Here is a 15593-nt window from a genome sequence, read left to right as displayed (position 1 = left end):
AAAATGGAAAGAGAGGTCACCAAACACATTTTTTCCCCAGTAAATGGAACATTAAACAATTAATGGCTCAATCAGGTGCATTAGCTCTAGGACAGGTGGTTATGCTCCCCAGACTTTTTATTTACTTTTGGTTTCAAATATGCTGCACCCAGATAAAAAAAATGGGGAGAGAAAAGTTGACAAGAATGTGAGCGTTCCTTTTTTTTTTTTTTTTTTTTTTTTTTATTCCGGGTTTTTTAATCCAGGTCATTTTGTAGTAGCAGATGTGCCACCAGCCAGAAAGGGATGAGAGGCAGTCTGTGACCCACAGCGAAACAAGCAGTAATTGGCAATAATTCCCTACTGCAGAATCAGAATGGTTTACTTGATAATTATCTCAGTAATTGAATCTGTAGTTAGACATTTTAACTCAGCTGCTTTTTACATTAAAATTAGCACCTGGGAAGTAGATTAACTAAAGTTGAAACTTTACATTTTTTTCTTTAAACTAAGCAGAAATATTAAATAATAATTAATAATGCTCAGAAAAGTGGAATATGGAAAATTAGCCAGATCATATTCCTTCTTTTTACTTTGTAGTGGAACTGAAAAACAGCCTTTTCAAACTTTGGTTTTAGTTACATGTCTTAAATCAGCAAAAGCTTTGAGAGCAGGTTACAAACCTGCACATGTGACCATGCCTACCTGTTGGACACAGCAATAATTTTGAAGCGTTGTGACCAAATTCAGTCACCTTCTGTGAGCAGCAGACATCCCCCATGTACTAAATCGTGGCATTTCACTGACCAGCGGCTGAAGGGGAAGAGAACCACGGGCTTCCCAAGGTCAAGCATGAGCTGATTCCTCAGGGCACACCAGAGAATTTATGTGGGAACTCAACCTCCTTTGGTGTCCCAGAGGAGTAAAAGTCCACCAGGAGCCACTGCCAGGCTGAGATGGACACGTGGACAGGCGGACAGTGCATTTCTAGGTGCTGGGGTGTAGCTCTGCCCTGAGAGTGACAGCAGCTCTCCAGTCCCAGTTTCCCCTTCATGCAGCAGGCAGAGGATTTCTCTCCTGTTGTGCACTGCCATACTTGGATTGCTCTCCACTGGATAAAAATAACATTCCCTAATGTTTTATCTGGCAGCAATAAGGGATGCAGTACCATCTCTGACCCTCGATGGTATTCATGAAGCTGCAGCACCCTAACTCTTGTCAAAATAAATAGAATTTGATGCAAAGATTCCATTCCCACCCTTGAAGTATTTACAGGCAAACTTAATTAGCTCTGTGGCTGACTGACACATGAAGAGACACCAAACAAATGGCCAGCCAGGCAGAGGTTGTTCAACAGAACACCGATTTGACAGATTCTGACTTCAGCTTAATTGCCGAAGAATACCAGTTTTGAGACAAATACATTTTGTGGTAGCTTTCAGAACATTTAGAGGTCAGATTTTGCAAGCAGCCATTTCTCAGACAGCTTCAGGTTGAGCCTCTCTCTTTTCTAAGCTCTTAATCATTAGGATGCTCTTAACTGATTCACTTCACCAGAAGATACAGAGATAGCATCTCTGTACTTTGATTTTTTCCTACTTTGCTTTCATAGCATGAGCTAATTCTTTGACAGGAAGTTTGAAAATGCATTTGTGATATGTTTCAAATGCTGTACACAGCTTTAAACGTACACAACCATTTTACATTCTCTTAATTCACTTGGAAAGACTTAAATTGTGGCCTGCATTAAAAAAAAAACCACAGGTTTCTGGAAAAATTATATTACTCCAAAACAAGCTTATCTTTTTTCTCCCCTTTACATTACTAAGGGAGCAAGAAGTAAGGTAGCAATATGTCAGATAAATGCAACCTTCAAATAAGAGAATGAGAAATAACAAGAAAACTGACAGTGCCTACAAATTCCTTGAACTGAGAGAACTTCTGGCAAACATTGAACCTAAAAACTGGCACTTAAGGAATTATGCCATCACAAAGATTTTCAGCAGATCACAAATCTGCCATCTGAGTTAACATGGTCACATTAAAGCCACTTCCACAATGATTCAAGATGATTTTTACATCTGAAGGTATTAAAATATTTTGGTTGATGCTTGTACAGACAGACAACCGGACTCCAGTGTGTGCACCTGCAAAAGAAAAGCCAAAATTGCTCCTACATGTAATTCAAGATAAAAATTGTTGGTTGTGGCTCAGAAATGCATTCTAGAATGTGCGAAAAGTTTAGCAGATTATTAAATCAAAGGGATACATGTTTGTAAATTGTCTTACTGAAAAACAAAGTCCTCCCTACTGAAAAACAAAGCCCAGCACCTATTTTCAGTATTACTACTCCATTACTACTTATAAGTCTGTATACTTATAAGTCAACATAATCAATGTCAGATCTCCAAACTCCTGCATCACCCAGAGATGAAAATTTCTATTGAGAGCAGAAGTGAGCATAATACCATATATGTTTGCAAATATAATCATAACACACAACATGTAGTTGACAACAAAAAATACCTGATCTGCACATAGCAGTGATATCAGGTGATGCCTTTTCTCACAAAGCAAGAAATTCAGAAAAAGAAGAAAGATAGGTCTTCAGAAAAAATGAACTTAACAGCTGCACAGTTATGGGAAAAAAGCAATTTCTTAATAATACTGTTGTAAATTACACTACGATTAACTTAAACAGAAATTTTAGGATCCTTATTTGAATTCTGAAACAACAGCAAAAACCAGAATAAACATGCAACCTTCTCCTGTATACTAAGTGGCTTGTTCTGTCCACTGAAAAGTAACAGCTCTAGAAACACTAAGAATTATTCTAAAATGAAAATATATTCACGCCTGAGGGGAAATTCAGAAATAATAAAATTTCTCTTTTGAAAATGGAACAGATTTAAAACATTCTGAAATCTTGCCTGGAAAGGAATTTTTGTGGCGGAAGTAATTTTGGGGAAAAAAACCCCAAACAACCCTTTCCAGTATTTTAAACAATTTTCATGAAGTCTGGGGGCAGATTTAGGACTTTTTGGCATGTACCTAACAGAGTTTCAAATTAAGATAACTCCCTCACAGCATGTAGGATCTCATGGTAGTGGGAAGCTCTGGGGTCTTGGGATTCAGAGCAGTTTGTATTTGTTCTAGGGAGGGATGGTGCTACAGAGCTAAGAAAAATTTCTGCCCGTGTTTTACCTGAAGTTTATAAAAACTAAGAGGTGTCCTTGAAACCATGGAGGATTTTTAACTGGAAATTGTCAATCTGCCAAAAGCTGTCCCACGGGTACTTTTCTGACCTGTTCCTGTGAGAACCAGTGCTGATATGGTATGGGCTTTTGTGAGCACAAAATTTGCCAATACAATTTTGTGTGTTGTGACTTAGGTTGTGAATTACTCAGTGACTGTTCTATGTCTCCTGATAAAGTTAACTCTTGGCAAAATGGGGTCCCAAACTTCAGCAGGAGGTATATATCTTGCACTGTACATACACATTCATTTTTTGTCCCCTTTCCTCCGTTGCACTGAATGTGGCTTTTTAAAAGTCAATCTACTTTCTGCCTTCTCTGCACTGATATTTCATGCATGGTGCTGGCTGCTGAACCAAAGGCTATCAGTTAACTTTCTAACAAGCACGTTCTTGTCAGCTGTGAGAGCCCAGAGCCAAAGCAGGTCCTGCACTGTGCTTACCCCAGCTGAGATCCATTGAGGGTCGCTTGCTCGCTCTGCAGGAAACCATTTCTCCCCGCTGCGGCCACAGCAGCTGTCACTGGCATCCTCTTCCCATCTGTTTCTGCAGTGACACTGGCTATGGAAGCTGGCTGGGACACCTCCCTCCTGCTCTGGGTATTTCTGAAGGTGGTTTGGTAGAAGCTGGATCTCACAGACTGCCTGTTCTGAGACAAGCGGGATGCGGTGGGGGACCTCACTTGTCCCATGGCGCTCTCCGAGGCCAGGTAATTTTCCTTCTCCAGGAGATTGCTCATGCTGCGGCTGTTGCCAGGATGGTGGTACAGAGGGACAGCGGGGCTGGGGTAGGCACCATCAAGGACAGCATCGCTGGCAGCCCCCGTGCGCGACTGTCTCTTGAAGGAGCGTCCCCTGTGCACGGAGTCGCGAAGGGTGTACCCAACGATCTCGGAGCGAGCGTATCTCGGCGGCACAGTCCCGCTGGATCTCAGGCCATCTCCGTGCCTCATGGAGAACCCAGCTGAAATCCCTCCGTCGTAGTGAAAATCGTTGGACACATACGCCAGCCTTTCCGGATTTCGCTGGGGAGAAACCTCCAGTCTCTTCAGAGGCTGCCTCAGAGCTCTCTCTTCCATCGTCCTGTAAGCAATCCTTGTCCCCCAGCCATTGGTGTAAGAGGATGGGGAGGCAACCTGCTCCGGGGGGCACGAAACAACAGGAGCCACAGTAAGGTGACAGTGCTTAGGATTAGCAGCAGAGAAACCAAACCAAGAGAAACCAAACCAAACAAGGTAAAGGCACAAATTCTACAGTCTGCTCTCAATCACAAAAAAATACGTGAACGTTGCCAAAATTGTGCATCAAATGGGATTCTGCCACACTTCTTGGTAATTCCCTCATGAAGGCAGAAAGAAGTACAGTCTAAAGATCAGGAGACAAAGGCTGAGCAGAACTCAAAACAGTTGCATAAGTCAATTAAGCCAGGTAATGAACAGAATTATTAATAATGGAGATTCTTCTGTTGCAACTCCTTGGGGATTAGCACCAACATCTACTACTAAAGCTAAATTCAAGGCTGTCTAATAGAAGAAAATTAATCAGGTATAAAAAATTTTATACTGAAGTGTTTTGATATTGATAATAACCTTATTAATATAAAGTTATTTAGCACTTGAGTTCATTTGTGGTAGGATCCAGTAAAAAGAGATAGTCCCTTCTCTGTTTATTTAGCCTCTTAAAAATTAAGGAAACTGTATAACATTCCAAGAAAATGAAAATGACTATTTCACCATCTCAATGACTTCCCCAATTCTACAGTTACAATTTTAGATTGCTTTTTCTTCCTATACCTAATGGGGAGACTGCATTAGATCATAATCTGGCTTTACAATTTTCTCTTTTCTAAACCAAACAAATCCACTGCAGTCAACCTTTCTTTGTAGAATCTATCTTCAAGATTCTTAGTTTTAGGTTCTGTTTGAGGCCTCTTGATTCTTACACTTTTTTCTTGTACTCTGTATTGGACTGCATACTCCATTCAAAACTTTCCAGAAATAAATCCACTTGGGACACTATCTGGCCTTGAAATAGAGGAGTCGTGGAGCAATTTCTTAAAAAATCAGTAATCATAGGGGCATACAGCCATAAAAGAAAGCTCCATATCTCCACATTGTGTTAAAGTTTAGACATATTAAAGACATTTTTTAAGGCAAACGGAGAAGTTTACACAAGCTTTTAAGTGAAGAAACAGTGCTCAGCAGATAGATGCCAGACTGAATTCCCTTAATTTCACTGTTGAGGAGATCCTGAGGGTGATAGTTGACTCACAAAAGGAGTAAAGATTATAGAAACCAGCAGGCTCAGGCAAAGGTCATTGGATATATCTGTTTATTCTACAGAAGTTATGCAAGGATATCTTTACCTGTTGTTTGGGGATAATTAACATTTTTTGTGAAGTACTAGACCTTGTGGCTTTTCCCAGCTTTTACACTTTTTTCTCTTTTCTCCCCACGCCCTGCAAGGTAAACTGTATTATTTTCTTGTGATTCCTATGTCACCTCCACTTTTCCTCTTGTTGCTGTCTTCTGGAAGGAATGAATTCAGATGAAATATTATGGACTGCAGGACCACTGAGTATAGAGGATGGGAGAACAGAGAATGAAATGTGTTTAGGTAAATGCTTCTGTCTCTCCCTAGGCAGAGCTAGAGCTGCTTCATTGACTGCTCAAAGGCTGGGCTATTACTTTTAATGACAAAACGCCATTCTCGAGTAGTCTAAAATTAGGAAAGAATTGCCCCCTTCATGCACAGTTATTTACCAAATAAATGTTTCTGTACTCAAGCCAAAATGCTTTCAGTTTACTAAACTGATTGTGCAGGAGCATTGCTATCGAGCTGTGTTAATTTCCCAGTTGGTCCTTCAAATAGGTCCAAAACCAATTATGAGCTGTGTCAAAAACCCTGCAGAAAACCAATTATTTATCTCAGCCTTCAGGCCATAACCCCAAGAAAAGCTGGTCAAAATAACAAGAGAATTTATGATTAGATGGTTTAGAAACACCACTGTATTGCAAGGACTGTACTGCTGGAATTCTTATCATGATAAAACAGGTTACAACAGGAGTATTTGAAATTATAAGGAACCACTCTACATTGTAAAAACTAAAGTTTTGCTTTGGTTTTGGATGCTTAATTCTGTTTGCCTGGGCAGCCTGGCCTCTGGCCACCCTGAGGTACAGATGTGCTGACTGAGCTGCTGTCTGGTGGGAGGGATGAAGATCTGACTTGTCACAGCCTTTGCCTCAGTGGAGTGTAAATATGATTTTTCTTTTTCTACCCTGATGCCAATTCTCACAAGCCCAACAGGACTGCAAACAGCCCATCTGTATGATTGGCTTGAATTTGGCTACTGGGCTCTGAAGTCATTGGAAGGAAGAGAGAACACACAGAGATTTCATTGTAAAACCCTCATTTTCTAAAAATCAGGTTTTAAGAAGAAAATGAACAAGCAAACAAACCTCGTAACACCATCTAAATGGTATTATTTGTAGCAACAAAATGAATAAACTATGTGTGTGATACTATTTTCATTTCTACTCATTGTCGTGCTTTCCTCACCTGGTTTGCCTGGTAGTATGAGAAACTGTAGGGAGACCTTGGTGCAAAATCATTCTCAGTGATCCCCATGTTATAGACACGCTCTGGTACACTGGATGCACGGTGCAGGCTGCCTGGAACCAAAGATTAACATTAGTAAGGTCGTACCAAAACGTGGCATTCTCATAAAGGATGATACGTAATACGTAATAGCAGTCAGCACTGACATTTATGTAAGCTGAAAATTGAACAGGGAAATAATGGAGGGATATTTGTATTTTCCTGAGGGTACAAGCCATTTTTTTTTCAGTTCCCTATGTACTTTGCTTAAGAGTTATTTTTAGCTTTTAGGAGTCCAGTGACTCCTGCCGCTATGAAAATTGTTTTAACAAAGCAAGCTGATATTTTAAATATCCCAGATAACGAACTGATTAAGTGCTGAGAAACAGTATCACTGAACTAAGAACATTTATTTTTCACTGTAACCACTCTGAATGTACATGCAAATATATAAATGCATGGTTTACCCTGGTTGACTATGACATGCAAAGTACTCAAGAGATGAAAAAATTGCAGCTGTAGATTGGAGCTGAGAAACACGGGTTGGTGTCCGTATCTCTGCACGCTAGAGATGCAGATTTCACCATGTAAACAGTTTGTAAACTGTTTGTAAACAAACAGCACACACTGAGTATTTCAGCACACACTCTTTATTTCACAGCTGTCTGCCTCAGCTGCTGCTTTTTCTTCTCCCTCAGGTGCTAATTTAATGGCAGTGCATTGGAGCAAATAATGCTTCATTCTTCTCAGTGCTCCACCCAAGCGGCACAAAGAGTCTGTGAACAAACTCCATGGCTCATGGCACTGTAAAGCTGGGTTGTGCACAGGCACTTCAAATCTGCACCTGAAAGGTACACTAATCCTACAAATAATATCAAAGATCCACATCTTATTTGGTTATGTGCTCTCTTTTTTTTCCATGACCCAGCTCTGAAAATAGAGCAGCACATTGTGATTATTTCTTCCTGTAAAACCCCAAACAGGCCCACAAAACCTTCGGGCTGTTCCTTTTTTTCACTCTTTTCATTTTCAAAGAGTGAGTGCTTCTATTAATGAAACTTCTTAAAGCAACAGATATTAATGAAATAATTATTTATGAGATTCCCATGTTACTATAAGAATCTGCACATAGGAATGTAACTAACACAGGTTTAAAGAGGTGAAATAGAAGTTGAAAGCAAGACCTCAAATCAGTCATAAATGGGCCTACTAGGCTGAACAGGTAATACTGGTCAATAAAGAAGCTAACTGGCCATCAATTTTCAAAACAGCAAATATTACCTGAGATACTACAGAGAAGAAATCTAAAGAATGCTGACTTGCCCAAACTGCGGAAGATCAAATTTGTGGATCCCATAATACAGTAAAATGCAATAAAATATAATGGCAGAATGTGATAATTTGAGGCCTAATTCAAACATAAGTTGCAATTATCTTGCTTGTATAATCATACTTTCCAATTCTCTCATTGTGGCAGATTTAAACATGTATGAGGTGATTTGTTAGGACACATTCACAGTTACTTTGTGTCATGAGAGTGGAATGGTGCAGCTTGGTCAAACTCATGATTTGGATTGTAATAATTCCTTCCTGACATTACAAGGTTACCATAGCCCAAGGGTTACCTGAGCACATGAGAAAGAGGCAGGAGTAAATTGTTCTCTTATACTGCAAATATTTCACAGAAATGTGCACCAACATCCCAAATCTACAGATTGATATGGATGTCACATTTGTGTCATATAAGTCCCACAGCAATGTACTATTTCAGGTGCCCAGTAAGAGTCCCTCTCAGCTAAGTGCTGGCTTTTTAAAGATTCACTTTCTTCATTGCTGCATATTGAAGGACTTTCATACAATAAATAATGAAATATAATTACCCATAAATTTCTGTTTCTTTACAGTTTGTATTTTTTTTTCCTGTTTACTGTACTTAGTGAGAAAATGTTCTCAGTTATGTCCTTAGGGCATAAAAGCCCTTTCAGCAAATAACTTTTGTATATTTTAGATAACTCTAAGCTTGTCTTTATTAAAAATAAAAATACAAAAAAGAGGACAAGTTAAAAATAACAAGGCTGTCCATTAAGTGGCTGAGGATGAACTACATATCTAACAGTTCCCTCTTAGAAAAACAAAATACAGTAAATCAAAAATTGTACCATGCAGTTATCTTTCAGTCATTCCCTTTTTTCTACCTTGTGAAATTATCCATCAGTAAAATTTTTTCTCTTTCAGAGACAAACACAGTACTTGTCAACCTATGGAATTTCACTTGCAGTTATGTCTTGCTTGCTCTTACCACATCAGTAAATTACTTTGCTGGCCTTTTACCTGTAGATTTATTAGGCGGACATAAAAGGCATGGTTTTTACTGTGTGCTGGTTACTTGTGCCAAAAGTCTGTGTGGTAAAGGAAAAAGTGGGAACTGAAGTGCTGTGCCTTTCCAACAGTTATAGATGCAGAATAGATGACCTCATCAAAATTTGCCTGGCCAGTGAGGCTTCCCTCAGTCTATTTTCACTGTACTACAAAAACCTTACACACCCAGTGCCATGTTTTGTTGTTTGATTTTAAAAAGCCAAGAATTATTATTTTTAAAATCTACGTTATGTTCTTATTTACTGTTAGGACTAATACTGTCTGACTGTGGTTCTCAGTGTTTTAAGTCTCACAAAAACTCTCTCCTCAGGAAATAAGCACACGATCCACTTAGTCATCCACAGGGGAAAAACACTATTTGAGAGGCCATAGGACACCACACTTGATTTCCAGCAGCCAGTCAGGAAAAAATGGGTCTGCTGCAGGCCCTGCATCATGTCTGTCAACCCATAAGGGTATTTTGGACAACTCAGGCATCTCAGACAGCATCAGACACCCATGTGTGGGCAACTGAGTGGAACTGCTTATCAGTTCCCTCTCTGCTGTCAGTATGAACTAAAACAGCCGAGGAACACCTTGGATATGGTCACTGGAGGAGGCAAACCGAGCCCCTCTGCTCTTCTCCACGCCTAAAATAAGAGCTGTGCAGAAGTCACCTGATATTGCAACAGTTACAAGAAAATTTTGAGACCGGAAAAAATAATTCCAGTGTCAGGAGGCAACAGCCTGTACAGATGACTGAGTAGAAATCCCATCTGTCTCCAGAGAGGCTTTTCTCAAGGCCCCTTTGCTCCCCTGGAGGTAACAAGCCCAACACCTCCCAAGGCCTTGGAAATTTCTCCCCAGCAATCACTGCCTATGGCTGCAGACAGACCACCCTAATGTTTGCTTTGCTTTCAGAAACAACAGTGACAAGAGGCATCTCTAAGATATCTGGGAGATGAAAAAGCCAATTATCTCCACTAAGGAGCTGGGTGTGTCAAATCCCTCTTAAATCACGGACAGGGGTAACTCTCTGATGTGTCTTCTTCAGCACTTTCATATTTGAATGGATACCATGAAAGCTAAATTTTGGCTTTGAACTTCTCAGTGCAGTCATCAATGTGGCTGTACCTGTACACATGAGTGTAACAGGACCTGAGGGACTGTCACACACCCGGAGTGCCCCCCTGGCCAGTGCTCATTGCCCACTCCTGCTCAGGGCACCTGGGTGGTCACCTCCCCCTCGGGGACTCCTCAGCACTCCTGGGCTGGCACCCTTCCATCCCTTGTTATACTTCAGCACTCAGGATGGACTCAGATGATGACATTTAATAATGGCATATCAAAACCATCACTGAATCCCTTCATCTCCAGATCAAAGAGCCTTCCTTTTGATTGTGCTCCTTCATCACTCTGCCATCATGTGCCCGGTCCCAGAGGAGTTTTTCTAACATTTTGTGTTGGTTAGGACATTTACACAAGGGTTCAAATTTAAGAAAAAGATTTCTTCTGGCTCAGAAAGCAGAGGAATGTAACAACACCAACAAAAATTGAAAGTCAACACAGATATGTTTTCTACTTCCTTATCCCAGAAACATAGAAAATTACTATGGAACAGTCAACATTCTGCCAAATAGAAAGCCAAGGAGAAAAAAGGGCCCTGAGTCCCTAAAAACAATTGTAACAAGAAAATACTATGAATTTTAGAAATGATTAAATGTGAGGAATAAATAATACTCTGATTTCTATTGTCTTATATCTGATGCTGTTTATTTGGAAATCACATAAGATTGAATTCTGCTTTTACTTTTTGTTTGATTGTTTTTTTTTTAATAAACACACTGTGTTTATAAAACTTGTTAGAAAAAGAATCAGTACACAGACAGCAGTTCATCAGGCCATTTGGTTTTGTGTGATACATTACTCAATTCTGCCCTCATTTTTTACAGTCAGGATCTGATAAGGATGCCTTAAAGAGCCAATCAAAATCCAAAAGGAACAAGAGGAGAGGCAAGTGGACTCATAAACAGAATGAAGCTTAAAAGATTCCTAAAATGTACATGAAATAAAAACAGCATGTGCAACAAAACACGAGTCATTAAAATCTCTGATTCCAAATGCCACTTTTACTTTGATAAGGTGAAACTACCTACCTTTGTATTTCTATTCCTAAATAGCATCCAGAAATTTGATATGACTGCTTTAGTTGTTCAAAACATTTAAGGGCAGCGCAATCTTTAATTTATAAAGGCTCAGCAGTGGGTAAACTGGACAAGCTGCAGCTGTTGTTGAACTGCTTGAAAAGCTATTAACAATGCTTTACAACATCTTGAAAAGAGTTGAGCACATATGTAACTTCATTCCTTTGGCAGCAGGTGGAATCCTCAAATCTGAAGGTTACTGAATTTCTATTATCAGAAAGAAACACACCTTCCAAAAGGGGGAAAAGGGCATGAAACAACAAACAGTACGGGGGTAGGAGGAAAAAAAAATCCATATAAAAGTAGTGCTGAAGGCTAAGCAGACACCTCTAATTTGAAACTCTAGAGAGAAATTATGTTGGCTGACAAATTGCTTCTTGTGGCTTCAAAGTTTCAGTAGAGTATAGTATAGTCAGAGTATAGTAGAAAATACTATATAAAATAAAATATAGTTTCAGTAGAAAATGGGTGTGCACTGATGACACTGGGCAAGAACTTTTCCTACCACTGATTTTTCACACCCAGTGGTTATGTGCTTGGCTAATTTTAGGCATGCATGTGAACACTGTGGCTCGGTATGCACTAAGTACCTTGTTGAGCAGAGTCTGAAATACTCCTACAGACAGGACAGTTATGTCACAGGGGACTGCTCCTGCTTCCTCTAAATCTTTGTAATCCTCCTCTGAAACTGCAAACAATGTCAGAACCTTGAATGTAGCCAGAAAAGGGCTGTAATTCACAGAAAGGGATGCTTTTGCATGTAAAAAAGGGCATATTTTTTAAAAGTTCCCTACACATCAGAATTCTAATGTTTCTGAAAGCATGGTCCATTTTTGAGCAAGTCTATATAGAAAGCACATTGGGACACACATGCAAGTTTATGTATATTTTTCAGGAAAGTCAACAGGTTAAATGCAAGACTGGCTAAGATTCACATTATATATATATAAGATCTAGACAGATATACATGTATTATACACATGTATAAATTAATGGAATGCATTTCAGTTTTCATTATTTTTTTCTGAGTTTTACAATGGGACTAAAAATTGTACAGCAACTTGTCCATAAAAATACGTTTGAAAGAAAAAAAGTTCATTTTTTGCACGAACAAGACATGTTACAGACATGCCATTTTCCACCCCTTATCCCGAAGTTTAAAAGTTTTGGTGTCTCAGAAATGCAAGGGCTTCAAATACTTGACCTTTAGCAAAACAAAGCAAACCAAGATAACTATCCCCAAATATGTCAGGTCTGTTAATGTACTCCAGAGAAGCCAGGATGCCTTGAGAGCAGGGGAACTCTGTTTTTGTAGTGTTTTATGCATGGTTTGGAGACATGAGCTCAGGTTCATGACACAGTATCATTTATAAACTATCCTTAAAAAGCTTTTTGTAGGCTCTTTGCTGAGAGAAAAAGAAATTAAGCAACGCAAAAGTGTTTAGAATCTGTATTTAAATGACCAAACTAAGGACTTGCATGTTTATCTGCACATTGCACACCTGTTTATGTGATTTGTACAACTGATTTCTATGAGCAGAATATGTCCATTTTTGCCATGGGCTGTTTTTTAAAATAGAGGCCAGACAATGAACACAAAAATATTCGTCTGCCTGACTCTTAAGACAGATGAGTGAAGTATGGTTATAAAAACTTTCGTCTCACAGCTTTTAGCAAATGAAAGGTGACAACTTCTTTAAGGACAACGGAGCAACAGGGCATGGAGCCTGCGGGTCAGTCATATCTTCCCATTTAAAAACAAAATTAAAGTTCCATGGTACATAAAGTTTTCATGAGTGGTTAAGACTAAACCCCTCGAGTATTTTGCCTTTAACCCTCAGCACCTGGCAGTCACCCTGTGGGTGCCTGGCGCTGTGGTCGTGCTCTGCTTGGGGCACAAGGTGTGGCTGCAGATTTCCTGAAGGGTTTGGCCTTCTGGCTACAAGATCTGGGAAGCGAGGGATGATTGACGTCAATTTCAATCACGCATGTCAAAGAACTGGGTAAATAATGTCTGATAGCATTATCGTTCTGTGCTTCCCATTCATGCCTTTCCTAGAGTTACTTTTCCAAACTTTTTTTTTTTTTTTTAATTGCACGGTTAAACAAGGCAAACCTTTTGCTACGATTCGTCCCATTTTACTTCGCAAACAGGAGCAGTGGGTAAAGCTAAAGGCATTAAATAAGCACACAAAGCGGCTGCTGGATTAGGAGAATTTCAGCTCGGTTCCCGTCTCGGGCAGCGGGCACACACCGAGTCACGGCGGGGCTTGGGAGGGAGAAACTCCTGACTCGCGGCGGTGGGAAAACAGTAAAAGAAGAGGCGACAGAGCCACGAGTTAGATTTCCTGCCCGGGCAGTCCGCACGCCCTAGGGCCGGGAAGCCGCGGACACGTGGCCAGCTGGGGTCGCTTCCCAGAGCCATGTCCCGGGTCCCCTCCCGGAGCCGTGTCCCGGCTCCCATCCCATCTCCGGAGAGCATCGTGGGGCGGGCACTCACCATTGTACAGCGAGCCCCGGCTCTTCCTGGCTAGCGTCTGCTGGACCTGCCGGTGGATCCGCAGCGCCTTCTCCTCCCCGGCGCGATCTCCCGACAGCTTCAGCCGGTCCTCGGAGGGCAGCGCCAGGCTGGAGCTGTCCAGCTCGCCCAGGATCTGCTGGCCCAGCACGGTGCGGATGTAGCCCTGCTCGGGCCCGCGGCCGGCCATGGGCACGGCCGGACTGAGCTCGACTCCGCGGACCTGTTGCGGCTCCGCCGCTTCCCCAGCGCCGGGGCCGAGCCGCGCCCAGCGCGCCCCGCCCGCCGCACAGGTGCCAGGCACGGCCCCCGCCCCGCCCCGCCCCGCCCGACCGGTTCTCCCCTCCCCTGCTCGGCCCCTCGCCGCTATTCCGCTCCCCTGCCCTGCCCGCCGGGGGAAAGGGTCCAGCGGGGTTGCCCGGCACGGCACAGCCCGGCACGGCACAGCCCGGCACAGCCCAGCCCAGCCCAGCCCTCGGCAGCGGGGAGCGACCGCCGCCTCCGGGAAGCGCCGCCTGTCCCCGTCCTCCCGCAGGGGCAGTCCCGGAGCGGCCGGGGCTGAGCTCCCGGGGCCGCGATCGTGCGTTTGTGTGTGTGTTTGTGTGTGTTTGTGTGTGTTTGTGTGTGTCTGTGTTTATGTGTGTGTTTGTGTGTGTGTTTCTGTTTGTGTTTGTGTCGCACCCGCCGGGACACGGGGTTCCCGTGGCACACACACCCCCCCGTGAACAGGCACACGAACCCATTTTAAACGTATAAATATGCGCTGTCCTCATGTGCCGTCCCTCATAGATGCTTGGCATCACGGTATATATAAGGTAATTCTATGTTTACACATTCTGTGTGTAAGTTTCAGCCTGGAAATAGAAGATGTTGTAAGCGCGGTGGTCCGTGCTGCGAAGACCAAACTTTCAGGCGGGAGTGGTTATAGGGCTGCTGGTTTTCCCGCTGTCTGGGTTTTTTCCAGGCTGCCCTAAGGGATTGCAGAGAGATGAGTTACAGCCGCCTTCTCTCAGTTTGGTTGTAAGGAGGTGATGAGGGAATTGCTCAGTTAAAGCTTGGAAAAGCCCCGACTGGCTCTGCCCCTGCTGTCATGAGTGGGTTTTGCCCCCCGAAGTACTGCTGGGGGAAGGCTGATATTCTCATACGATCTCAGAACACAGCTTGGATTTAGTGTTCAAGTACTCTACTCACGGTGGGTTCAAAGGAGGAGGAACAAGGGAACGTACAGTGCTTTGGGGAAAGGAAAATGCAGGCTTTAGAAAAAGAACTAGGCTATCCAGGGTTGCACAATTAAAAAAAAAAAAACAACCCCAAAAAACAAAAAAACCCCTAAATTTCATCTAACTAGATGTAGGTATATAAACCCGCTGATTCTTAAAAGCAAATGATAACTAATGTGGCTTTCAACTTCATGTATTGCTATTTCAGAGACATGCTGGGACTCAAAATGAGCTATTGAAGCTTGATTTTTACCAAATTTCAGACAGCAGTGGGGGTACACATGGCTGGGGAGGAGCTGGGGTGATCTTTGTCTGAGGGTACACTGCAACCTAAGAAACTGGGCACCTTCTCACAAAAATCAGGATGGGGAGGAAGAAGTGGGTCTGCACTTCCGAGTCCAGAATCCTTTTACTCCTGATTTTTACTCTTTGTCTCTCTTCTGTTTTTTCACAAAAAGGGGG

At 42.0% G+C, this 15593-nt stretch overlaps 1 protein-coding gene across 3 annotated transcripts in view; it reads right to left on the bottom strand.

Moving 5' to 3' along the window:
- PKP2 (plakophilin 2) overlaps positions 1-14179 on the bottom strand; it is a 37710-nt gene extending 23531 nt beyond the window's left edge. For 2 of the 3 annotated variants that reach the window (XM_041487522.1, XM_041487523.1), the window contains exons 1-3: positions 13894-14179; positions 6793-6905; positions 3676-4367 (exon numbers count right to left, since the gene is read on the bottom strand). In XM_041487522.1, the coding sequence (XP_041343456.1) occupies positions 3676-4367; positions 6793-6905; positions 13894-14101 (1013 nt within the window). In that variant the 5' untranslated portion in view covers positions 14102-14179. The remainder of the gene's footprint in view (positions 1-3675; positions 4368-6792; positions 6906-13893) is intronic. The other variant, XM_041487524.1, reaches the window with a different exon arrangement.
- Positions 14180-15593: the final 1414 nt, after the last annotated feature.

The sequence above is a fragment of the Pyrgilauda ruficollis genome, unplaced genomic scaffold (genome assembly GCF_017590135.1).
Source record: "Pyrgilauda ruficollis isolate IOZ18807 unplaced genomic scaffold, ASM1759013v1 scaffold80, whole genome shotgun sequence".
NCBI lineage: Eukaryota > Metazoa > Chordata > Aves > Passeriformes > Passeridae > Pyrgilauda > Pyrgilauda ruficollis.
The sequence above is the reverse complement of the archived record's forward strand: the minus strand, read 5'-3'. Positions and strand labels throughout refer to the sequence as shown.